The sequence below is a fragment of the Aedes aegypti genome, chromosome 1 (assembly GCF_002204515.2).
Source record: "Aedes aegypti strain LVP_AGWG chromosome 1, AaegL5.0 Primary Assembly, whole genome shotgun sequence".
NCBI classification, from domain to species: domain Eukaryota; kingdom Metazoa; phylum Arthropoda; class Insecta; order Diptera; family Culicidae; genus Aedes; species Aedes aegypti.
In genome coordinates this window covers 135,085,421-135,109,292 of record NC_035107.1, presented here as the reverse complement: position 1 = coordinate 135,109,292, position 23,872 = coordinate 135,085,421, and the positions used below count along the sequence as shown (strand labels likewise).

The window sequence follows — 23,872 nt, the reverse complement described above, 5'->3', positions numbered from 1 at the left end:
GTGTGGTAGCTGAAGCCCATGATAGCCCATGAACTGGAATAGTATGCGGAGATTTTATGCAACGGTCAACAGCGCGCGGCACAAAACCGTACCAGTGCCCACCATGTGCAATGATCGATCGTTTAAGAATTTGCTGACCGATGAAACGGATGTAGCTGCCAAGTGGAAGGAGCACTATCAGCTGTTGAATGGTCGGAAATTTAGCGAGAAACTTTGATGATGACTTTCGTGTTGTGGACCCACCGACCATAGTAGAGATGAAAAAAGCTTTCGGCGAGCTGAAGAACTATAAGGTCGAGCTTCTCAAGTAGCTTCTCATTTTTACCATAGATCAGCCAAGTACTTATTAAGGTATGGGAGGATGAAGAAAAAACCGGTTGATTTAATGGCCTCAAACGTCCAACTTACAAGAAAGAACACAGACTAGAGTGCGCCAAGTACAGAGGGATTGCCCCCCTGAATTCGGCGTATAAAAACTGTCACGCATCCTGTTTAACAGACTGAGATCGCTTGAGGAGTCCTTCGTCGGCGAATACCAAGCTGGGTTTCGTGAAGGTTGCCCGACAACGGACCATATGAAACGGCATTATCATCACACGATCTCATATGCTACTTGGCTTTACGGACGATACTGCGATACATTTAGATTTACTAGAGTGCCTGTAAACAAGAGTGTCGTCATGTTCCAGTTTTGACAGGTCTCCTGCTCGATTGGAACGCGAATTTGTATGGAAATGACAGTTCGCTGCTGTTCCAATTTTGACATTGACGCCACTCTTATCTAAATCAACTCTGAGATTTACAACATACTATGGACCTATGCACGGGTTCACTATTTGACGTTTCAGCGGTGCCGTGTTATTTATGTGACCATGGAAACCAATGAATTCGGCACCGCTCAAACGTCATATTAGTGAACTCGTGCATCGATTCATTAATGTTACAGAATAGTTTTGTACATTTGTATGGAAAGAAAATTTCAATTTATATTAGATTCTACCTCATTACCCCGAATGTCTATTTCGCCGAATTTACAATTATCTTGACATGATGATACTGATGACATTTCCCCATGATATTGGAATTCGGGGTAATGGGTCGTTCGGGGTTTTGGAATTCGGGGTAATGGCGTTCGGGTCAATGGCATTCGGGGTAATGGGATTCGGGGTGATGGGGTAGAATCGACATACCGTAAAATCGGGTGTAATTGATCAGAGGGGTGAAATTGATCATCGTATCACAAGATTTAATTTATTCGTAATGGAGCACAAATATCAATATGAGTTGCAGTAAATGAACGTTATTTGCCGTAACTATTGTCGAATTGTGTGTGGTAAAGTTTTTTGCGTTAAAGAATATGTATTACTATGAAAATGATGTAAAATTTTAAAATCATGCACGGTGCAGTATTGACAAACACCTATGAACTTCTATTTCTAAGCAAGGATCTGAACATGGTATAAACCTAAAAGTTTTTGAAGATGTTTGAGATATACCCCTAAACCAGATTTCATTACCAAAACACGTACCAATTAGCTCATATGGTTGAAATAATTGAATTTCTGTTAGATATCACTCAATTCCGTAAGAAATTGCATACATTTAGGCGTTTTCCGCGTAATTCTTGACATTTAACTGTTCGTTATTTACATAAATATTGCATTGTTAAGAATTTGACAAGCATATTCGGATTCAGAGAGCTCAAATTTATCAGGTAGAGTTGTTTTGAAAACTAACAATACTGGCATTGACAAGTGATCAATTTCACCCCGAAATGAGATCCCCTGATTTTTTATTTTAGAGATATTTGTTAACACTAAAATGACATTTATTAGTAAATATCGGTACATGAGTCGATGAGGATCACATTCGTACTTGTTTTCCTGCATTTAGTTTTTTGGCATTGTTAACGTTATAGAAAATAGACTAGAAAAACCGTGAAAAATGATCAATTTCACCCGAAATTACGGTACTTTATGCCATATTTAAGTATTATGGACTTTTATTTTCGAACGTTTCTAGTTTTGAACTGATAATTAGAATGAAAAGGTTTGAACAATACATTTGTAACTTTTTAAAAATGGTCAACTTGGGTAGACAAATTCTCAGTTATTTACTGACGGATTGAAATGAAATGTTCACATCATGTCAGGCATAACAAGAATTTCAACATATATTTGCATAATTTCTCCATGCACAACTCCAATAGTAAATCCAACTTGACGAAAGTGAAATCTTTGACAAAACCTTCAAACGATTTATTCAAAACTATGGAACCTCTACACAAAAAACAATCTTATGCAAATTTGTTAATCTCGTCAAAATTTACAACCTTTTTTTAATATGCCGATTATTCAAATTCGTAAAAAATCACTACGGTGAACTCGTGAAAATCACTCAAAAACATATGTTGCAATTCATGTAATGTCTGAAAAACTGTGAAAATTTCATGCAAATTTATCCATAAATATCTCAGATCTATCCCTACCTCATTGCAAGTTTTATCCATTTCATCAGTATTAGCATGATTGCCAAGTTTATAGTTTTTGTTTATTTTTATACTTACTTTGCGTGAAGTAAGTTTTCTCGACTTCCCAGAACATGAAGTATCATTGTACCTGCCACACGATATACACATGAAAAAACGGTCAATTGGCAAAGAAACTTCTCAGTTTATAACTGCGGAAGTACACATAAGAAATAAAGCTGAGAAGCAGGCTTTGTCCTAGCTGGGACGTAACGCCAGAAAAAAAAGAAGAAGAGAAAGATATATGCGAGTTATTCGTTCCTTGTCATGAAGCCATTCATGGCTACTACTATTGCAATGCACGTATTAACGTATCACAGGATTGTTATTATTCAACTAGAATTGCACTCCGTACACCTTTAAAACACGTTAAAAGTGGTCTATCGCAAGTTTTCGCAAAACAATTTGTACTCTACTTGAAAGCTCTTGTTTTTAGCTTTCAAATGAACTTCTTCTCATCGCGGGCATTCGCGGGCTACTAATGTCTTGCGGTACTTTTATAAAAAAATAATATGTTTTTTGGAAAATGTTTTGCCTAAATTTAGTTTGTATAAATTTAATGAAAATTTTTATTCAATTCAGTTGTACTTTATGTACCGTGATGAATCAATACCCGGACGCTTAAGACGACACACATGTTCAAACTCTTATGTAAGTATGTTTTGTTGGAATATTCTTGAAATATTATTGTTCAACACATTCTTACAAACCAAATCTTTATAAAAGTGGTGAAATATCCGGTATTAAACATGATTTTTACAAGAATATTATTAAAATATTGATGCTTACCTTGTCTTTTAATCCGGACACCGAATACAAAAGGTGTTTTTAAATCCGGACACAGTTGGATCGACATCCGTACATCTATATTTAAACTTGATTTATTTGAATATTGCATATGAGAATCATGTCAAACTTAATGAAATTTCACTCCTTGACAGAATCGATGAAAATATTTCCCTTAAAATGTTGCACGTAAGTAATATTAATGTTTTGGTTTGGAGAACAGTAGCGCATGCAGCTTGAACTGAAGTACATGCGGCTTGATTGTCAACCACTAACGATTTACACGGTTTATCTCACATTTGATCGTACTCTGTTATCTCACACTACTTTTTATAAATATGTTTTACAATTCTTCTCCAATTTTCCCATAAAAATCACTTTCACCAGTAAAAATCAGGCTTTTTAAATGATGTCCGGATTTTAAACCACTGACTCGACATCCCGGACAGTCTTTCAATACACCGTAAAATACATATTTGAACCATAATCTTCCACAATTGTGTTCAAAATTTATATTCAAAAAAGCTTTATAGAAACTATAATGTTCAAAATACTGGATAAAAAAAGTCTCACACACTTTTTCTGGAACAAATCGTTGTTCGTGCTTTGGCTTGCGCGTCAGTATTTTTTTGAATTTGAATTTGCATGAACCGCGACCAAATGACATTCAACAGACACTTCTATTTTGTTATTATTTTTATCAATTATTTGGCTGTGGTAACTAGATTTAAAATGATAGTACATATGTAAATAGTAAAATGAAGATAAAAGTAAAATATTGGAATTAAATCCAAACGTATTAGCATTCAAATCTAGCTTTAATTAATAAATATTACCAATGTGCCCGGGTATTGGTACCGTCCGGATTTTGATTCATCACGGTATTTACAATCAACTTCTCTGAAGATACCATGGCGGTTTGAGCGCTATTCAAACTCATGAATAGCTGGTGAGTTATGGATTGAAATTATTAATTTTCTAGAAAAATCATGTCCACGGTCCACTCAAAGACTTGTATAAAATGCAAAACTCAACGAATCTGCTTCAAACTTTGGATTTGAACCACCAATTTGTTAAGGAAGTCGGGAAAAATATTACCGTTAGAAGAAATCAACTTTGATTTTTGAGGTTTTGACAGTGCAATGGTACGCCATGCCCAGCCATTTACCAACCAAATCCCTAGTTCAACTCCTGTTTATTTTGAAAACCCTGATAATATTGCTTATGAAATTGTTGAAAATTCTTTAAAAGTTTCTCAAGTTTGGACACCAAATCATGTAAACCAATGTACGTATAAATCACTTTACTATTAATTGTTTAATTTAAAGAAAATGCTCCATTCAATATTCCAACGGGACTATCGTAATTGAAAAGAGATTGCAGAAAAAACTGCTTAAATAATGGGAACAAACAGTAAACGATATTAAAATGCCCGTCATATCTAGTATTTTATTTATGTAGCGCAATCGTGTAACTATTTATTGACAAAACAAATAAACAAATAGAACACTATCCATTCAGTTCTGATTGAACCTTTCTCACCCGTTAAAAGAATTATGATCACCAAACAATTTAACGTGTTTTTTAAACAATGCGCTGAATGCATAATTATAATTGAAACCGGGCCGAGTAACGGGAAGTGTATTGATGGGGAAAACAATGCCAGCAATTTTCACCATTGCCTTCCATGGGCTGCCACCTGTCCTGAATTGTTCTCGCTGGTGAAGTTTTTTTTGCTGTTGTTTCAGTCATTGCCGATGGAAAATCCTCGTGCAGCAACGACAATATATATACAGACAGCTATAGTTTATTCGCAGGAGACAATTGATAGCCAATTTTGTTGCTGGTTAACTGACCATTTCATTCGTTTACCACACAACGGTAAGGCTGGGAGAATGCCGAAAATGGAAATGGGTTTTCAATTATGAATTAATTATTAATAATCCACATTTGGAGAAAGAACACCAATGGTTAAATTATTGGGCAATTGATTATGATAACAACAATGCAGGCGTCAGTTATGTGAGAAAAAAGCCGATTTTTTTTTCGACGTTTGCTCGAATCAGCAATAAAGAGTAATCACTTCGGAGATATGCAGCATTATTATTATTGCAGCAGCTCAACAGAAATATGAACATTTTAAAAATGAATCTGAACGAGAAGCTTCTTCATCTTTGGCAGTGCGTCCCTAGTAAAGAGCTTGATTTTTAACTTTGTGTTCTTAGAAGCCTTCTACAGCATATCGTGAGGTGGGAGCTAGGGATTCTTGCCTTTCCCAAGCGAAACTCATCCATTAAGCCGTATGGAAAACCACCTTTTGGCACTTCCTCCGGGAGGTGGCCGAGCTTCTGGTCCATTTGTAACAGGTTTCTAGCACCAAAGAAGGACACGTGATCGCGAAAGTCAATGGTGTCTACGTTGGCAGCTACTACGCTCCTCTAATGTGGACGCTCGACGAATTCAGGCGGATGTTGAAGGAATGCACCTATGAGTTTGTCGGTCGGAAGCCAATACTAATTGGAGGAGGCTTCAATTCATGGGCCGTGGAGTGGGGTAGCATGGTAACCGATGCCAGAGGTTACAGCCTGCTGGAGGCCCTTTTCGTTGAAGCACTTCGTGTAGACAGCGATATTTCGAATTTTGATGCGGTGGAGTTGACAATGGCGATGGTAAGGGCGTATGGCGTAACAATGCCAAGAAAACGAAAGCCATCAAACAACCGGCGTCCCGTATACCGGTGGAACGAGGCACTCTGCCCTCTTCGCACCGCTTGTCTTGAATCCAGGAGACGATATCAGAGAGCGAGACACGAGGAAACCTGAGATTAGCGGAGAATTGTGTTTCAGCAAGCCAGAGCGGCTTTTAAACGTGAGATTAGGCTGAGAAAATCTAACTGCTTCAAAAAACTATGCCGAAGAGCTGATGCTAATCCTTGGGAGGATGCCTACCGAGTAATAATGTAAAAATTAAGGGCCCGTCTACGCCGTTCGAAACATGTGCGGACGAAATGAGAGTCATCGTCGAGGTTCTATTCCCAAAGCATGACCCTACAATAATGCGGAATCTCGTCAGATCTCCAACGAGGAGCTTATAGCAGCTGTAAAAGCGCTGAAGCTGAACAAGACCCCGGGTCCGGACGGAGTTCTTGTCAAGTTACGGCTGCTTCGAGCAGTGTCTGCATCAATTCGGTCATGAATCTTCACCATGGACCGATGCAAGCGTTCACTAATTTGACGTTTGAGCGGTGCCAAGTTCACTCGTTACCATGGCCACATAAATAACACGGCACCGCTCAAACGTCAAATAGTGAACTTGTGCATTGGTCCATTGTGTCCTGAGTGTATGGAGATCGAAGAAACGCCAGAACATGTTGTCTTCGACTGCCCGAGGTTCAACATAGAACGAAACACGGTGGCGTCTGCTTTTGGTGAGTACTTCAGCGTTGAAGGTTTGGTACACGGAATGATAAGCGATCCCGATCCTTGGAACATGATGACCAACATGGTGGTGCAAATAATGTCTGGCTAACAGCGCAACTGTCGAGCAGAGCAGATCAGTGAAACGAGACGCAGGGAGCATCGCTTGACGTCGGATTTTCGGGGCGCTGATGAACCGGAAGCCAACCTCCCCCCTGACTTGTCGGACCGACCTCGGCACTCGACAGGTCAGTCTGTTGATGGAGGAGACCATCGGGCGTGATCGGAGTAGGCTAGATCCTCCTAGATAAGTCGTTGGAGCGCCAGTAATCCGGAAGCCATCCTCCAACCGGAACCATTGCGCCGAGTTCGGAACTCCACTGGCAAAACGAGTAGTCGCAGAGACACCGTAGAAATGTCGTAGTGTGGAGCGGACACGTCCCTGGACAATATAATCCAGAGAATGTGTGCAGATGCCGAGTAACTACGGCTGTCACTTACATGACGCTAGAATAGCAGCGCCTATGGTGCACCAAACAAGAGTCAGCTGCAGAGAATTAGCCATGCCGAGGTTGGTGCCTTGTAACATTGTTTAAATTGGCTAGGAGAAGCAGTTTGAAAATGCTGCTTCTGCAACTTGCCCTCTTCGAAGAAATACCGTAAGGTGGTCCCGAGGAGATAAGGGTCTGAGACCAAGGGTAATGTATGTGCTCCCTGTACATTACTTGGGCAGTTCAATAGGATTTGCTCAAGTACAACTGGTTTTAGTGGGTCGCCGGTGGTGCGAAATCCCCACGCTCCCTGTCTTACCTTCTCAGGAATCGGCTTGCAGATTCCCCCTCACAACTGTCACACCGAAAATATTTAGGATGTGACCAATCGATCCAATTTTCAGCACTTGAAGGTTTAAGATGAGGCTTCGTTTCATCTTCACCTTAAATTAATGAGTCTTTTAAAGTATAATTTGAATTGTTCTGAAACTTCTGTCCAATCCTGTAAGTTTTTGGGAACCTTTGAACTGTTCCTCACAACCCGGTACGTCTGGTTGGTTTATTCAAGCAAGCATTATGGATTCGAATTCGTATTTAAATGTCAATTAAATTCAAACCTTGCACAAAATAAAAACATATTTAAGTTACGTTGTTTTTGCAATTGTTAATACAAAAATACAGTGCGCTTCAAAGTCGTACAGTCGATTTTGTCAACATGAAAAATATTCAAATTTACGCATTTACCAATACAACACTCACCAATTTCTCGCTGCCAGTAGTTGATTGCCTTTGGGGACGCTTCTACGTTACAGATGAGTGTGACATCGGTTCCTAGTGGAGCGCCCACTAGTTGATTCGGCACTTGTATTAGTGGATGAACTACACATTCCCAAACGAAGACGAAATACCGCAAAGTAAATGGGAAGAATTGAAACATGAGTTAATGAGTTAAGAATACTGAGTAGCAAAACTCTGCAACAAAAGTGGTTATTCATTAGGTGTTGGCGATTTAAAGTTACAAGATTCATTTTGCACATTTTCAGCCTATTTCATCTAGGGCGGTAGAGTGGGTGACAGAAAATATTATGTCTGGTTAAGGTGTGAAAAAGGGTTCCCCAGTAGCCCTTTTGTCGGATTGTACATAAATTCTTGATGAGGCAGGCTGGAAAAGAGTCGTGTAATCGTTTTGGGTCGTGACCTGCTTTTAAAGCCTCTTCCTATGCGGAAACATGCCTTGAGTGGTACCAAAGTCGAGGATGCTTTATTAAAGCTTTAAGAGGGTAATTTTCAGTATTGTTTGTATTATATGCACAAGTGCATGCACCACAGTAAGTTGAATCAATTGATATTGTCCTAATGTTGAAAGATAAAGCAATAACAATCAAAAACAATCACTTCGCCATAACTTCCGTGAGCATAAAGGGCTAATAAACGTATACTAGGATAGGACTCTCAACCGGATGTAGTAAAATTATCATACCGAAGTGATGACAAACTCCCGCACTCTCTTTCTTGTGGCAGGAGTGGTGGAAGTTATTAGCATTCATAAAACGAGCCCTATTCAGATGACGGTAAGCGGAACAACCAGGAAAGTGATATGATAACGATACACTCTTACAGCCAAGAGGAGCCCATTCAGCTGGTGTTTGGTGCCTGACTTGCCTTCTTGGTGCTAGCGTAGCGGAGTTTGCATGAATAATAATTAGATGTATAAAAGGTTCAACCTTTGCTGTGTGCGCAAACGACTGGATGGTTGCTTTCAACGATTATGCAAAAGATAAAGAGCAATGTGCTAAGCATTTGTCAAAGAGCAAAGTTTGTGTGTAGAAAAATTGGATGAAAAAAGTTACTCACTGCTATATTGGAATTTGGACTGCATCAACCCATTCAGGACGAATGGGTAATATTCTATGGTATTCAAAAACGAAAATATCTCGATATAACATACCCAATTTTTTTTCGTTGATTTGTATGAAAATAAATTCCTTTCTTACTTGTATGTGTTCAACATGCATTCTTTTATGAGATTATGAATTTTAAAATTATGTTATCTCTCACACTGTTTTTTTTTTTGGTCATTGGCATGTTCTGAGTTTTTTTTTTCATTTCATTTATTTTTTTTATTAACTTTTGTTTTTTTTTCGGCTGTTGAACTACATACCGTAAATTCGGGTGAAATTGATCGGTAGGGTGAAATTGATCACCGTGTCGTACGATTTTATTTCTTCCCAATTGAGCACAAATATTAATGTAACCTACAGTGAATGAACGTTGTTTGTCGTTATAATTGTCAATTTGTGTGTTGTGAAGTTTTTTGCGTTAAAGAATGTTTATTTCTATGAAAATAATGTAAAATTTCAAAACCATCTACGGTGTAATATTGAGGAACCCCCAGGACTAGAAGCCTAAAAAAGGATTCAAACATGGTACAAACCTGAAAGTTTGTAATGATGCTTAAGATATATCCCCAAATCAGATTTCATCACCAAAACTCATACCAATTTGCTCATTCGGGTAAAATAATTGAATTTCTGTTAGATAGTCGGAAATTCCTTAGGAAATTGCATCCATTTAGGCGTTTACCGCCGAATTCTTGAAATTTAACTATTCAATATTTCTATAAATATTGTATTGTTAAGAATTTAGAAAGCATATTCGGATTTAGGGAGCACAAATTTACTGTGAACGGTTGTTTTGAAAACTAACAATAATCGCATTGACAAGTGATCAATTTCACCCCGAAATGAGTCCACTGATTTTTTATTTTAGAGATGTTTCTTAGCACTGAAATGACATTTGTTAGAAAATTTCGGTACATGAGCCAATGAGGCTGACCTTCGGACTTGATTTCCTGCATTCAGTGGTTTGGTACTGTCAACATTATAGAAAACAGACAAGAAAAACCGTGAAAAATGATCAATTTCACCCGAAATTACGGTACTATGTTTTCTGCAGTATAATTTGCCTCAACTATGCCTACAGCAGTACAATTTGATTTGAAATTCACAAATAAAATTGTTATTGGATGTCGTTTTTCCGATGGCTTTATATTAGAGTTTTCAATCCCGGGAACATTTCCCTGGAATTGAGATTTCCCGGGATTTCCGTTTCCCGGGAAATGATTTTCTGTTTCCCGGGATTCCCGTAATTCCCGGGATTTCTATAGTTCCCGGGAACTCTATTGAAATACAGAATGGACCATGTATATTCAGTTAAAAACTATCGCACAATTTACTTTTCATATCATACCAAACAGTGTCCCCACTAGAATAGATACGATGTGTTTGTGAGTTAAAACATTGGTGAAAACCAACTGAAAAAAGGGAAGAAAACGGGATGTATTTCACTGACATTTTATAGGTGATTTCTACATGGCTTACTCCACTGCCTACTGATTGGCAATATAACGTTTACCGGGACAACTAGTTGGCAATACAATATAAAGAAATTTTCGAATAATCTATTTCATGATTTGAGTAGAATTATAAAGTTTTCAAGGTTTCTACTTGTTTGTTTTTTATTTTAGTTTTGTAAAGATTTATTAAATGTTGGTAAATATTATTTGAACTTCATACGATACCTTCACATATAATTTTGCTTAATTTTATAAACTTTTTTGTTAAAAAGCCTAGGAAAAAAAGAAGCAAATATTTTTGGAGGAACATAGAATATGACATTATTTCAAAAAACTTCATCAAATTAGCATAACTTTTACGTTTTTAGAATTTCCCGGGATCTTTGGAATTCCCGGGAAATGATAATTTTATTTCCCGTTTCCCGGGAAGTCAATTCCCGGAAAAATTGAAAACTCTACTTTATAAACATTTTTGAATATATTAAATTGGGATGTTAACTGTTTGAATGGTAAAGAGGATGAGCTGCACCAGCTAATATCATACATATAGCAGTTTTTTTAAGTTTTTTTTTCAAATACGATTTCAAACTCAAAAGCAATTCAAATATTTTTGTTTATCGAATTAACAGACTGAATGGTGCATGTGGTGAAGCTACTATCATCGATCAACTTCTACTCTTTTTTCGTCGTTTCAAATCAACATTATTGAAACTTTGGGTGTTTTTTAAAACACAGTCTGCACGATTCGTACATTTATCCAACGAGGCTCACCGAGATTCATAATGCAAAATACAGTGCCAGTACTTGTCTTTAAAATATAAATTATATGCATTTAATTGCATATATAAAATTGCATTTTCAAATGAAGTTTTAAATAAATATTTAAAACACTTACATTGATTATTGCACACATTTTTTTACGTAGTATTGGGTTACGAAAATTGATGTTTCAATGTAACCAGAGGAAGCAGTGAGACTTATCAATAAAAATGTCTCTCATGACATTTTTATCTCAAAAGATTGAATCCCTTCCTTCCTTCATTTTACTCAAATGCAGTAAATCCAAGTTCAGGAATCACTTTTGAGTCCTTTGTCATCTGAAAACAATGGTTTGCTCATTTAAACTGCTTATCCAGCAGCACTGTTAAATGCTTCTTTCACCAAGATGGGTAAAATTTCAATTAAATTCAATTCTCACTTGTGATACTTTCCCACTAAACTTTACTATTGGGCATTTTTCTTCCTCATCGTGTGTGAAGAGCGCACTTCGCAAAAAGCTACACGAGGGAATTGTGCTACAAAAAATAAACTTCAAGCACGATCGTCAAAGTTTCAAAGCCCTTTTGACTGGTGTAGTACTTGTATCAAGGGGCCGAGTCAGAAGTGGAAAATTCTGGAGTATTCACACATGCAGAGATACGGACAGATGAGCTGTTGGTGGCGAAAATTACCATACAGATGTTGGTTGGCTGAGTGGCATTCCAGAGCATGGGAGGGCTGCCAAGCGTGTCCGGAATATATGGGTAAAAATTAATTTAAAGTGAAGCGAATAGTTGCACTCCACCGACGGACGGTTTGACCCTCTTCAACTTGGTTGAACAGAGAAACAATTTTCAGCAAACCAAAGAAGAAACACTGGTCAAAGTGTTATGGCATAGAAGGCTTTTGGATTTTGCTTCATTTAAATTTAACTTCTATTCTGAGATAGTCTCGCTAACTGGTTAGATTTTGTTTGGGAAATTAAAGGTTTTCCTAATTTTTTATCTTTTTTGACCTCCACAGTATCTATTTGACGCAAAACCATCAATGGAGGTAGTTGTACTGCTTATATTTAAGCACGTTACAGAGTACATTTTAACAAAACGCCATAAAATTGAATGCTATTCAGCTATAATTGAATTAGCAGAGTCACAGGTATTTTTTTTTTTTTTTTTTTTTTTTTTTTTTTTTTTTTTTTTTTTTTTAATTTCTTTATTAGTATCATTCCAAACATTACATTCATTATTTCTTATATCTAGGTGTTCTGTGTTATTAGACAACACTATCATCCTAATTTGGTAAAACAAATCTAAGATTTTATTAACATTTTGTTAACAACATATTACATTTCATTTGCCGTAGCAGTTCAGATTTTTTACAGGTGAGTTGATTTCACCTGCTTATAAGAGAGAAAAAAAAGTTTTTAATATACTTAACCTAACTTAACCTAATCATATAACGCATTAATCGTGGCAATAGAAGATTGTAACGATTTTTGCCTGAAATTATTGATTATTTTATTTGACATTTGTTCCAATGTTTCAACATTGGATATCCTATGTAACTCATTGGTACTATACCAGGGAGGAAGCCTCAGAATCATTTTCAAAATTTTATTTTGAATTCTCTGCAGAGCTTTCTTCCTGGTATTACAACAGCTAGTCCATATTGGTACAGCATACAACATGGCTGGCCTGAAAATTTGTTTGAATATCAAAAGCTTGTTCTTAAGACAAAGTTTTGATTTTCTATTAATAAGGGGATAGAGACATTTTACATATTTGTTACATTTGGCTTGAATGCCCTCAATGTGATTTTTGAAAGTTAAATTCTTATCTAGCATGAGTCCTAGATACTTAACTTCATCTGACCAATTTATTGTAACCCCTCTCATCGTGACAACATGTCTACTTGAAGGTTTCAAATAAAGAGCTTTTGGTTTATGTGGGAATATTATTAGTTGAGTTTTGGAAGCATTAGGAGAAATCTTCCATTTTTGCAAGTATGAAGAAAAAATATCCAAACTTTTTTGCAATCGACTACAGATGACACGCAGGCTTCGTCCTTTGGCGGAGAGGCCTGTGTCATCCGCAAACAAAGATTTTTGACATCCCTGAGGTAGCTCAGGTAAGTCAGATGTGAAAATATTGTATAATATTGGTCCCAAGATGCTGCCTTGGGGAACACCAGCTCTTACAGGAAGTCTTTCAGATCTGGAGTTCTGATAATTAACCTGAAGTGTACGATTTGACAGATAACTTTGAATTATTCTAACAATGTATGTTGGAAAATTAAAATTTTTCAATTTTACAATCAAACCTTCATGCTAAACACTGTCGAATGCTTTTTCTATGTCTAGAAGAGCAAGACCAGTAGAGTAGCCTTCAGATTTGTTGGAACGGATCAAATTTGTTACACGTAAAAGTTGATGAGTGGTCGAATGTCCATGGCGGAATCCGAACTGTTCATTGGCAAAAATTGAATTTTCGTTGATGTGGGCCATCATTCTGTTCAAAATAACCTTTTCAAAAAGTTTACTGATGGAGGAAAGCAAACTGATTGGACGATAGCTAGAAGCTTCTGCAGGATTTTTGTCTGGTTTTAAAATTGGAACAACCTTAGCATTTTTCCATTTGTCAGGAAAATATGCTAATTGAAAACATTTGTTAAATATATCAACTAAAAATGATAAGCTACTTTCTGGAAGTTTCTTGATGAGGATGTAGAAAATTCCATCATCGCCAGGAGCTTTCATATTTTTGAATTTTTTAATAATAGTTCTCACTTCTTCCAAATCAGTCTCCCAGGCATTTTCGAAAACGTTCTCTTGATTGAGAATATTTTCGAACTCCTGAGTAACTTCATTTTCAATTGGACTAGTAAGTCCTAAATTAAAATTGTGAGCACTTTCAAACTGCATAGCAAGTTTTTGAGCTTTTTCGCAATTAGTTAGTAATAATTTGTTTTCCTCTTTCAATGCCGGTATAGGCTTCTGAGGTTTTTTCAAGATTTTAGATAATTTCCAAAAGGGCTTAGAGCCGGGGTCCAATTGAGAAATTTTATTTTCAAAATTTTTGTTTCTTAAATCTGCAAAACGTTTATTGAATTCTTTCTGCAAATCCTGCCATATAATTTTCATAGCAGGATCACGAGTGCGTTGAAATTGCCTTCTCCTCACGTTTTTAAGACGGATCAAGAGTTTAAGATCATCGTCTCTAATCACGGATTCAAATTTTACTTCACATTTCGGAATTGCAATGTTCCTGGCTTCAACAATGGAATTTGTTAAAGTTTCAAGAGCATTGTCAATATCAATTTTAGTTTCTAAAGAAATGTTAACATCAAGATTAGAGTCAACATACGTTTCATATATATTCCAGTCGGCTCGTAAATAATTGAAAGTGGAGCTGATAGGATTGAGAATCGCTTCATGCGATATTTGAAATGTAACAGGGACATGATCAGAATCAAAATCAGCATGAGTAACTAATTGGCTACAAAGATGACTAGAGTCGGTTAAGACCAAGTCAATCGTAGATTGATTTCTAGAAGAGGAAAAACATGTAGGGCTATCAGGGTATTGAATTGAGAAATATCCTGAAGAGCACTCATCAAATAAAATTCTGCCGTTGGAATTACTTTGAGAATTATTCCATGACCGATGTTTGGCATTAAAGTCACCAATGACAAAAAATTTTGACTTATTGCGAGTCAATTTTCGCAAGTCAGTTTGAAGCCAATTAACTTGCTGTCCAGAGCATTGAAAAGGCAAATAGGCAGCTATGAAAGTATATTTACCAAACTGTGTTTCAACAGAAACACCTATAGTTTCAAAAACTTTAGTTTCGAATGACGAAAACAGTTGATGTTTTATACGCCTATGAATGATGATTGCAACTCCCCCACATGCCCCATCAAGTCGATCATTACGATAAACAAAAAAGTTAGGATCTTTTTTAAATTTGGATCCAGGTTTTAAATGAGTTTCGGTAATAACTGCTATATGCACTTTATTAGCTGTAAGAAAATTAAACAGCTCGTCCTTTTTACCATTCAGAGAACGAGCATTCCAATTTAAAATATTTAAATTATTATTTGGATCCATTAGAAAAACGTAATCCAATAACAATTTTATTTGTAAATTTTACACCTACTTGGACTGCTTCAGTCATAGTGGTGGCTTTGAACATTGCATCAATCATTAGATTCAATTGTTCAGTTAGAAAATTAAAATCAGAGGCAGACATATCATCTGATGATTTCCCATTGGAATTTTCGGTAGACGAAGAAGCGGGGTAGGAGTTACCTGTGGCGGTAGGGTTTTTTCCATTTGATTTGAAACAAGTAGAATGGGTACTCATGGAACGAACAGGGGAAGAGTTCAAATTACCTGCTACGATATCGGCAAAGGATTTACCGTGGGTAGATACATTCGAAATTGAAAGATTCGAACGGCTACCCGACGGATTAAAATTTGTTTGTGAATGAGCATGATTATGATCTTCCTGGTGGGCATGATTCCTAATCAAGCGATCGTTAACTGAAAAATGAGCATTGTTCGATACTCTACCAGGCAAATTCCGGAAACGACCGTTATCGTAACGGATATTATCCTTCATCTGCTTGGCACGAGCCTCAACGACTCTTTTGCGTGAAATGCATTCCCAAAAGTTAGCTTTGTGAGGGCCCTTGCAATTGGCGCATTGAAATTTTCTGGTATCTTCTTTCACAGGACAGTCGTCTTTAGCGTGAGAAGAACCTCCGCAAATCATGCATTTAGCATCCATGCGACAATTTTTTGTACCATGACCCCACTTTTGGCACCGACGGCACTGAGTGGGGTTCTGGTAATTTCCTCCAGGTTTCTGGAAATGTTCCCACGTCACACGGACATCGAACATAAGTTTAGCTTTTTCTAAAGCTTTAATATTATTTAGTTCTTTTTTGTTAAAGTGAACTAAATAATATTCTTGAGAAAGCCCTTTCCGAACAATGCCAGATTGGGTTCTCTTTTTCATAATGATTACTTGGACTGGTGAAAATCCAAGTAAATCATTTATTCCATTTTTGATCTCTTCAGGTGACTTATAGTCACTTGAGAGACCTTTCAAGACGACTTCAAACGTTCAGTTTTGTCGTCATAAGTAAAAAATGTTTGCTTCTACTCTTCTAGATGTTTGAGAAGGAGTTCGCAATCTTTAAGAGTTTTCGGCAATACGTGACAGTCTCCTTTCTTTGCGATTTGGAAGGAAACCTTGATTCCCCTAATGGAGTTCAAGATCTCCTGCCTAAATCCCCCAAATTCGGAACAACTGACCACGATAGGCGGCACTCTTTGCTTCCTCACTTGAATCAAAGAGCCTGGGCTAGAGGCTGCTTCGATTTGGTGTTCGGAAAATTTGTCTAGAGCATCGAACTGATTGCTCATTTCAATACAATTATTCATTTCACCCTTGGAAGAAACTTCGCATTCCGGGGAAGCGTCCTTTCTTCCATTCTTGCCACGTGTAGTGACAGTTTTAAAACCCACTTTTTTGGAAGGAAGTAGTGAATTCAGAGATTCACCCTTCCTTTTGTTAGTTGTTGATACCATGTTTAGTTAATAAACGAGAAAGACGTGACCTTCGAGAGGTTTTTTCCCTAGACGGTGTCCAAGAAGGATTACCACCGCTAGCTTTCGCCAACGGGTCCAACGAAAAATCGAAGGCACGGGTCCAAACAAGGATCGTAAAGGGATCAATAGTAGAAAAAATAGTACTGAAAAGTACTGTTTAAGTAGCACTGAAAAGTACCGTTTTTAATTTTAGCACTGAAAAGTACTGTTTGTGTAGCACTGAAAAGTACTGTTTTATTGCTTTAGGTAGTTTTTAAGAAAACTTCCAAGAGCAGAGAGAATTCGTGTACGCACAGCACGAAGGTACGATGCGCACTGAGTCACAGGTATTCAAAATCATAAAGTAGAGCCGTAACATGCCTAGTTTTGGCAAAAAAATAAATATTCCACAATACGGGTATCTCCGGTGGCCATTCCTGGGTTATTTCGGTGCGCCAGAAGAACCAAAGTGGTCATTTATCAATAATTGATCTTGCAGAGTCACAGGGATTCAAAATCATGAAGATTGAGCCGTCGCAAGCCTACTTTTGGTGCTAAAATTTGTGATCCCATACTACGGGACTCCCGCTGACTATTCCGGTGCTCCAAAAGGACCAGAATAACCATCCATTCATTATTTTGGCAAAATACATCCAAACATAAAAAATCGTAAAGAATCGGATACAATTCATTTGGTTTTGAGGTTCAAATCTGAGTAATTTCATCGAATTGTCCAGATTGGCCCCCTCCCGGGACTCCAGGTACCGATTCCGCACGAACCATACTAGACCGAATTTTTCAGAGAATTACCGGGTTCCTTATTAAAGAAAAACATTATGCCAAGATATTCATCAACCGAATAGTACCGATGTGAATTACATATACAGAACTGCGATGGAAACTTACTTAACTCGGATGTTCCGGGTTTCCGGAACCGGGTATGAATAACTAAGTGATTTGAGAATCTCTATTCACAGTCCACGTGAATACCTATCCAACAATATGAGGAAGGTGCAGATTACTTGTTCAGTTACGAAACTACAGGTCGTCAAAGTAAGGGTCTCTAAAGGGACTTTTTTCAGATGTAGCAGGTTCCCGGTGGCCACAGTGACCAAATCCAGATCTCCGGGAGGGTTTTTGAAACTAAACATATGTGCCCTTCATTTAAGCCCAACAGAACTAAATTCGATCAACACACTGATTTTTGCGAGCTGTTTGAATTTTTGAGTCGAAAACGACCCTAAGTCACAATTTGTAAGTTTTTTTTACGGAAGCTCCCCTAGGGGTCATTCAAAACCTTTGTTTCCGCAAACACAAAATTTCCCACAAAAACATAATTGTCAGAAAGTTTCAAATTGCTAGGTTATTTCAATCAAAAGCTATATCGATTTGAATTTTGAAATGGGTCGAAAAAGACCCAAGGTCCTTACTAAGTTTAAATATAATATCCTTTACAGAGCACGTTTTAACGGAACTACATAAAATTGAATGCGATTCGCACAAAATCGAGCTCTTCTGAAAAAATGCTCACAAAATATAACATGTTCATGTGTAAAGAATCGCATTTACTCTGAACACATTGCATTTTATTTAGTTTCGGAAAGCTTCGCCTCCCAAGTACGTCTCAAATTGGAACCAATGTATGTCTGAAAGGGTGTAACAGCCTTGATGCTAAACGACCACGGTACCTTTTTAGACCATTTGCGATGTAATTTGGAACCATTTTTACCAGGGATTTATTGCAAGGATCCCCAAAATACGGTTTGACAAGAAAGATCCTACGAAAAAAGTCTCAATTTTCCTAAAATATAAATTTCAAAAAAGTTGTTTTGCCCCAGAGTTGCATATTTCCCAAGATACCCTTACTCATATCAATAGATTAGCAAAGTCTCAATGATAAGTGCTGTAAGTATTCGACACTTTACGCGACGATTGTTTCGTTGCCATGGTCAACAATCAATTTATTTTTCTGCATCCATCTGCTATCTTCACACATACACTTACAGCACGAGCGGTTGAACGAACATCAAGAAACAGACAGAAATAACTGTGAATTGAATGTCATCTGACACGATGTCATTTTCAAAAATTATGAGTTTGGCATAGAATTCACATATATCGAACATATTATAAACAATAATAGTTTAATCTTGCTTGTTATGTCGACATCTATATGATAAATGCAGCTGAAAAGAACACAACCGTATCGTTTCCTAGAGAAACTATCACAATCAGGGGCGTTCAATTGACATTTATCTTCTGTATGAGTATACACTCATTTGATTGCTCGTGCTGTGAATGCTGTACATGATTAGAAATAAAAAGGTGACCGTTCATATTTTCCGGAATTAGTTTTACGGAAATGGTCATATTTCGGATAATTTCCAACGTCCACCCACATTCAATCTTCAATTAGTTCTAGTTTCTTGAAAAATGCCAACATCTATAAAACTTAACACGGCACGAAATTACAAGTGACAGAAAAAATGTGATTTGGACATGCCCTTCAAAAATCCGGTAGAACTCCGGTTTCCAGTGGTCAAAACGCATGGCCAACCAAATTACTGAAACTTGAAACTGTATATGTCACTTGGCTTTATCTGTACGAGATGTCTATACAAATTTAAATAACTCTTAATTGATTGTTCTACTTAATAGCAATATTCAATGCAAAGAGTCTACATTGAAATGGGTTTAGACTGCCTGTTTTATTGTCTTAACCATATACCAATGACACATTTTTGTACAATAACTATTATTAATATCTATATTATATACTGGGTATCTTTATCACACCGAAGTCTGCAGATCAACAAACGTAACCAGTAATCTCTGGACGGTAAATCAACAAAGTTTACACTTTTGTGGGCTCAGGGCCGATTTCTTCACCTTCGCTTAAGCCGTAAACCACGTTTACCCATACGATTAAACCAGGTTTAAGGCCTAAGCGGTGGTGAAGAAACCGCTTATCAAACAATTAAGGTAAACCAAGTTTAACGTTATCCAGTAATCATTGAACTTCTTTGAGTCAAGGCCTTGAGATCAGCTAGCGTAACTTAGAACCATTCTGACGGTTATGAATAAGGTTCACAGCCAAATAGGCTGAATATAATGTGTCCCACCAAGTTTCGAAATAAACGATTGTTTACGGATATTCAGAAACTTCTGAGATTGAAGGCCTTCGTTTTTACAAAGGTAACTAGAGACCTTTCGAAGGTTTATGAATAAGGTTCATATCCAAGCAAACACAAGCAAACGTATACAAGTTTGGAGTTCAAAGGCTTTCTAAGGTTATCGAAGAACTGCGTTGAGCCTAGTAATTATGGTAAACCCATGGTAGCTTTTAACGTTCTGAAGGATACGATGTATCGAAGTTACACCTCAAATTTTCAGGAGTATAAATCTGGAGAACTAGATATCCGCTCATGCTGAAAATTTGATCGATTGGTTACTTGCTGGTGGTGACCAATCGATCAATTTCCAGCGCGATCGGTTTTCTGGTTCTCTAGATTTGTACTCTTGAAAATTTGATGTTAGATTCATCTTCACCTGAAAGTTGGTGAATAAGTATAACAGCCAAACAGGCTCAATAAAATAGTACCGTAATCCGGGGTAACATTGATCAGTTTTTGGGATATTTCTTAGATATTTCATTTGGAAATGCAAATGTCGCAGGTTTTATATTTCTAAAACAAGTACTGGAACCTATCGCTCGTGACTATATACTGTACTTTGGTTTTAATCAGATTTAAGTATGTTTGAATAAAAGTTTTTAAATGATTTTTTGATTAAGCTGATATGGGGTAACATTGATCACCCTTGTAAACAACGTTCGGTAATATTGAAAATGTCGTTGCTTACTTAAATCATGGCCCCTGAAGCCGAATATGATGTCCAAACGCTTACATCTCATTTACTTTTTGAGTAATTTTAAAATTAAAAACACCTCGAACAGCGGAAAAGGCCTAAAGGCAGGCAATTTCGTTAGGAAATTCTGAATTCTTATTAGAAATTCGGTAATGTTGTTCAATTGAATAAACTTATGAAAAATTTGACAACGGAATCGTTTTCGGCGATGTCATTTTTCGTAACAATCGCATTTTCCTTGCTCATACCATTTGCAAAACTCGTGTGACACATGAATCTTCGGTAGTGTCATCCATAATGATAAAAATCATTGATACAAAGTTGACAAATTCACGCATGAACGAAAAGAAATTTTCTCAAAAACCTCAACTTTCAAAACTTTCTTCATAAAAGTATTTGGAACCTATTGAGTGTGTCATCTTTATGAAGAATGAGTCAAGGAGAAGAAAAAGAAGAAGTTTGGAGTCACATAGCCTTCTACCCATCACATAACTAAGTACTTCAGAGTAATATGAGTCATTGATGAAACTTCCTCTAAGTAAATGGGATACTCGTGGATACTTATGACACTATCGACATTTACAACTACTAATGATGTATTTTTAACCCTACTAGGTTTCATCTGCCACCAGCTGCCACCCGAATAAATACACAGACCCCAAAAATGACTGATTTTTGCACTTAAATGGTTATAACTGCTTTTCCTTGGTCTTTAGAAACCTAGTGTCTTCTAGTGAATGATTCATTTTGACTGTTTACACAATTTTGTAGAACATTGTTGCTACCGAAAACTTCGCATTTTCAAAATATCGGAGAAAAACTAGTTTTAGGGGGTCGTTCATAAAATACTCCCGTATTTTGGAAATACGGCTGAATACACACTAGGTGTCTTTGGCAAAGTTGTTTGTATTTGAATTATCTACAACTTTGCCGAAGACATCATATTTAAAGATCGTCATTTCAAAAAAAATATTTTCGCAGCGCCGCCCGTGGCAAAGTTGTGAACTAACATTTACCGTCAATATATGCGCTATATTTTTAGAAAATTTTCGTCCGAAGACACCATTCCGAAAAAATCACGTTTGAAGGTGCTGCAGAATTAAGTTCACGATTTCGGCCGATCGAAATACTGTGCTGTGGCAGCGGCAGAACCCGTGGAATTGAAGGTGCCGAAGTCTACCCAGACGGAGCCCTTCGTTTTTGCGGGTAGCCCTAAAAGTGCGAATGCTTATAACAAGCAATCGCAGAAGCATGCGAGGCAGCCGTCAGGGGAGGAGCTACCCGGCGGCGCTCGCAAGGCCAGGCGGATATTAACCCCGAAAGTCGGAAGAAGTGCCGGAAAATCGGACCCCAGCCAGGCGTCCCGGAAAGCCGAGAAAGGTGGGCCCGAAAAAGCTGCCCCCTCACGGATTGATGGGTACAGGGGGTTGCGACCATTGAGAGGTCCTCAAACACCACAGGTTAGGGCGGATCAGGAGGGGGGGGGGGCGCCCCTTGGACAACCGTAGAGCGAAAGAAGCACGAAGTGCAGGAGCGTAGGGATACCAGGCCAAGGAAAGGTAGGAGGGTAGGTGCCAAGCGCGAAAAGGATGATGCGATCATCATCAAGACGGAAGAGTCCAAGTACTCGGAAGTCTTAAAGGCGATGCGCAGCGACGCGAAGCTCGCAGATCCCTAGATCTCCTAAGCTGTCGTACGCAGTGTCAGACGCACTCGTACAGGTGAAATGATCCTCGAGCTTAAGCGTGACAAGGAGCGCAAGGGCGCCGCCCACAAAAGCTTGGCGGAAGAGGTCCTTGGCGAGGGTGTCGAGGTGAGGGCTCTAACGCAGGCAGTGACTCTGAAGGTGATGAACCTTGACGAGATCACTGACGCAGAAGAGCTCGTCACGGCACTGCGGCAACAGTGCAAGGTACAGGTGCCCACCGCTGCCGTTCGGCTACGGAAAGGTTCGGCAGGAACTCAGGTGGCCTTAGTACAGCTACCTGTGGCGGACGCTAATAAGTCCGGTAAGGTAGGAAAGATCAAGGTGGGATGGTCAGTATGCTCATTGGCCATACACGAGCAACCGGTGATCTGCTTCAGGTGTAGGGAACAAGGACACAAGTCCTGGGGCTGTAAAGACCCTGATAGGACCAAGTTGTGTAGGCGATGTGGTGAGGAAGGTCATAAGGTACTAGGCTGCAAGCACCCTCCCAAGTGCTTGATTTGTTCCGGGAAGTCCGTGAACAACAAGCATCCAACGGGAGGCTCAAGGTGCCCGACCTTCAAAAGAGCCATAGCTGAAAAGTCACGGTACAGGTAACGCAGCTGAACCTGAACCACTGTGACGCAGCTCAGCAATCAGCTGTATCAGGCAGTTGCTGAGTGGGGGACGGATATCGCCATCATATCGGACCCATACCGAGTACCCGCCGGCAACGGCAACTGGGTCGTGGATGGATCCGGAAAAATGGCGGCGATATGGACGACGGAAAAATACCCCGTTCAGGAGTTGGTGTCTACTACCTACGAGGGCTTCGTGATCGCCAAAGTAGAGGACCCCGTTTACTGCAGCTGCTATGCGCCTCCGAGTTGGTCGACTGAGCGGTTCACGCAGATGCTGGACTGTATGACGACCGTGCTGACAGGGCGAAGTCCAGCAGTAATGGCGGGTGGCTTCAAAGCCTGGGCCGTGGAATGGGGAAGCCGTATCACGAACCAGCGAGGTCAAATCTTGCTAGAGGCACTGGCCGTGCTAGATATCGATCTGGTCAATGCTGTTACCAAAAGTACCTTTAGCCGAAACGGAGCGGAGTCGATTATCGACGTTACTTTTTGTAGTCCTGGCCTAACGAGTAGTTCGAACTGGAGGGTAGACAATGCCTACAATCACAGCGACCACCTGGCGGTTCGCTACAGTATCGACTACAACAACAGCAGGCAGCGAGTAGAGGAAGCGGCTAGGTCAAGGCCAAGCCCTCGTAGGTGGAAGACATCGTACTTCAATGACGAAGTACTTAGAGAGGCGCTCCGCCGTGAGCGTAACTTACTCGGCCTAAACGGGGACGAACTGGTAACGGTGCTCTCGCGTGCATT

At 38.6% G+C, this 23,872-nt stretch overlaps 1 protein-coding gene across 3 annotated transcripts in view; it reads right to left on the bottom strand.

Moving 5' to 3' along the window:
* Window positions 1–23,872, bottom strand: part of LOC5564043 (MAM domain-containing glycosylphosphatidylinositol anchor protein 1) — a 237,226-nt gene that overhangs the window by 36,913 nt on the left and 176,441 nt on the right. For all 3 annotated transcript variants that reach the window (XM_021848091.1, XM_021848100.1, XM_021848106.1), the window contains exon 9: window positions 7,980–8,099. In XM_021848091.1, the coding sequence (XP_021703783.1) occupies window positions 7,980–8,099 (120 nt within the window). The remainder of the gene's footprint in view (window positions 1–7,979; window positions 8,100–23,872) is intronic.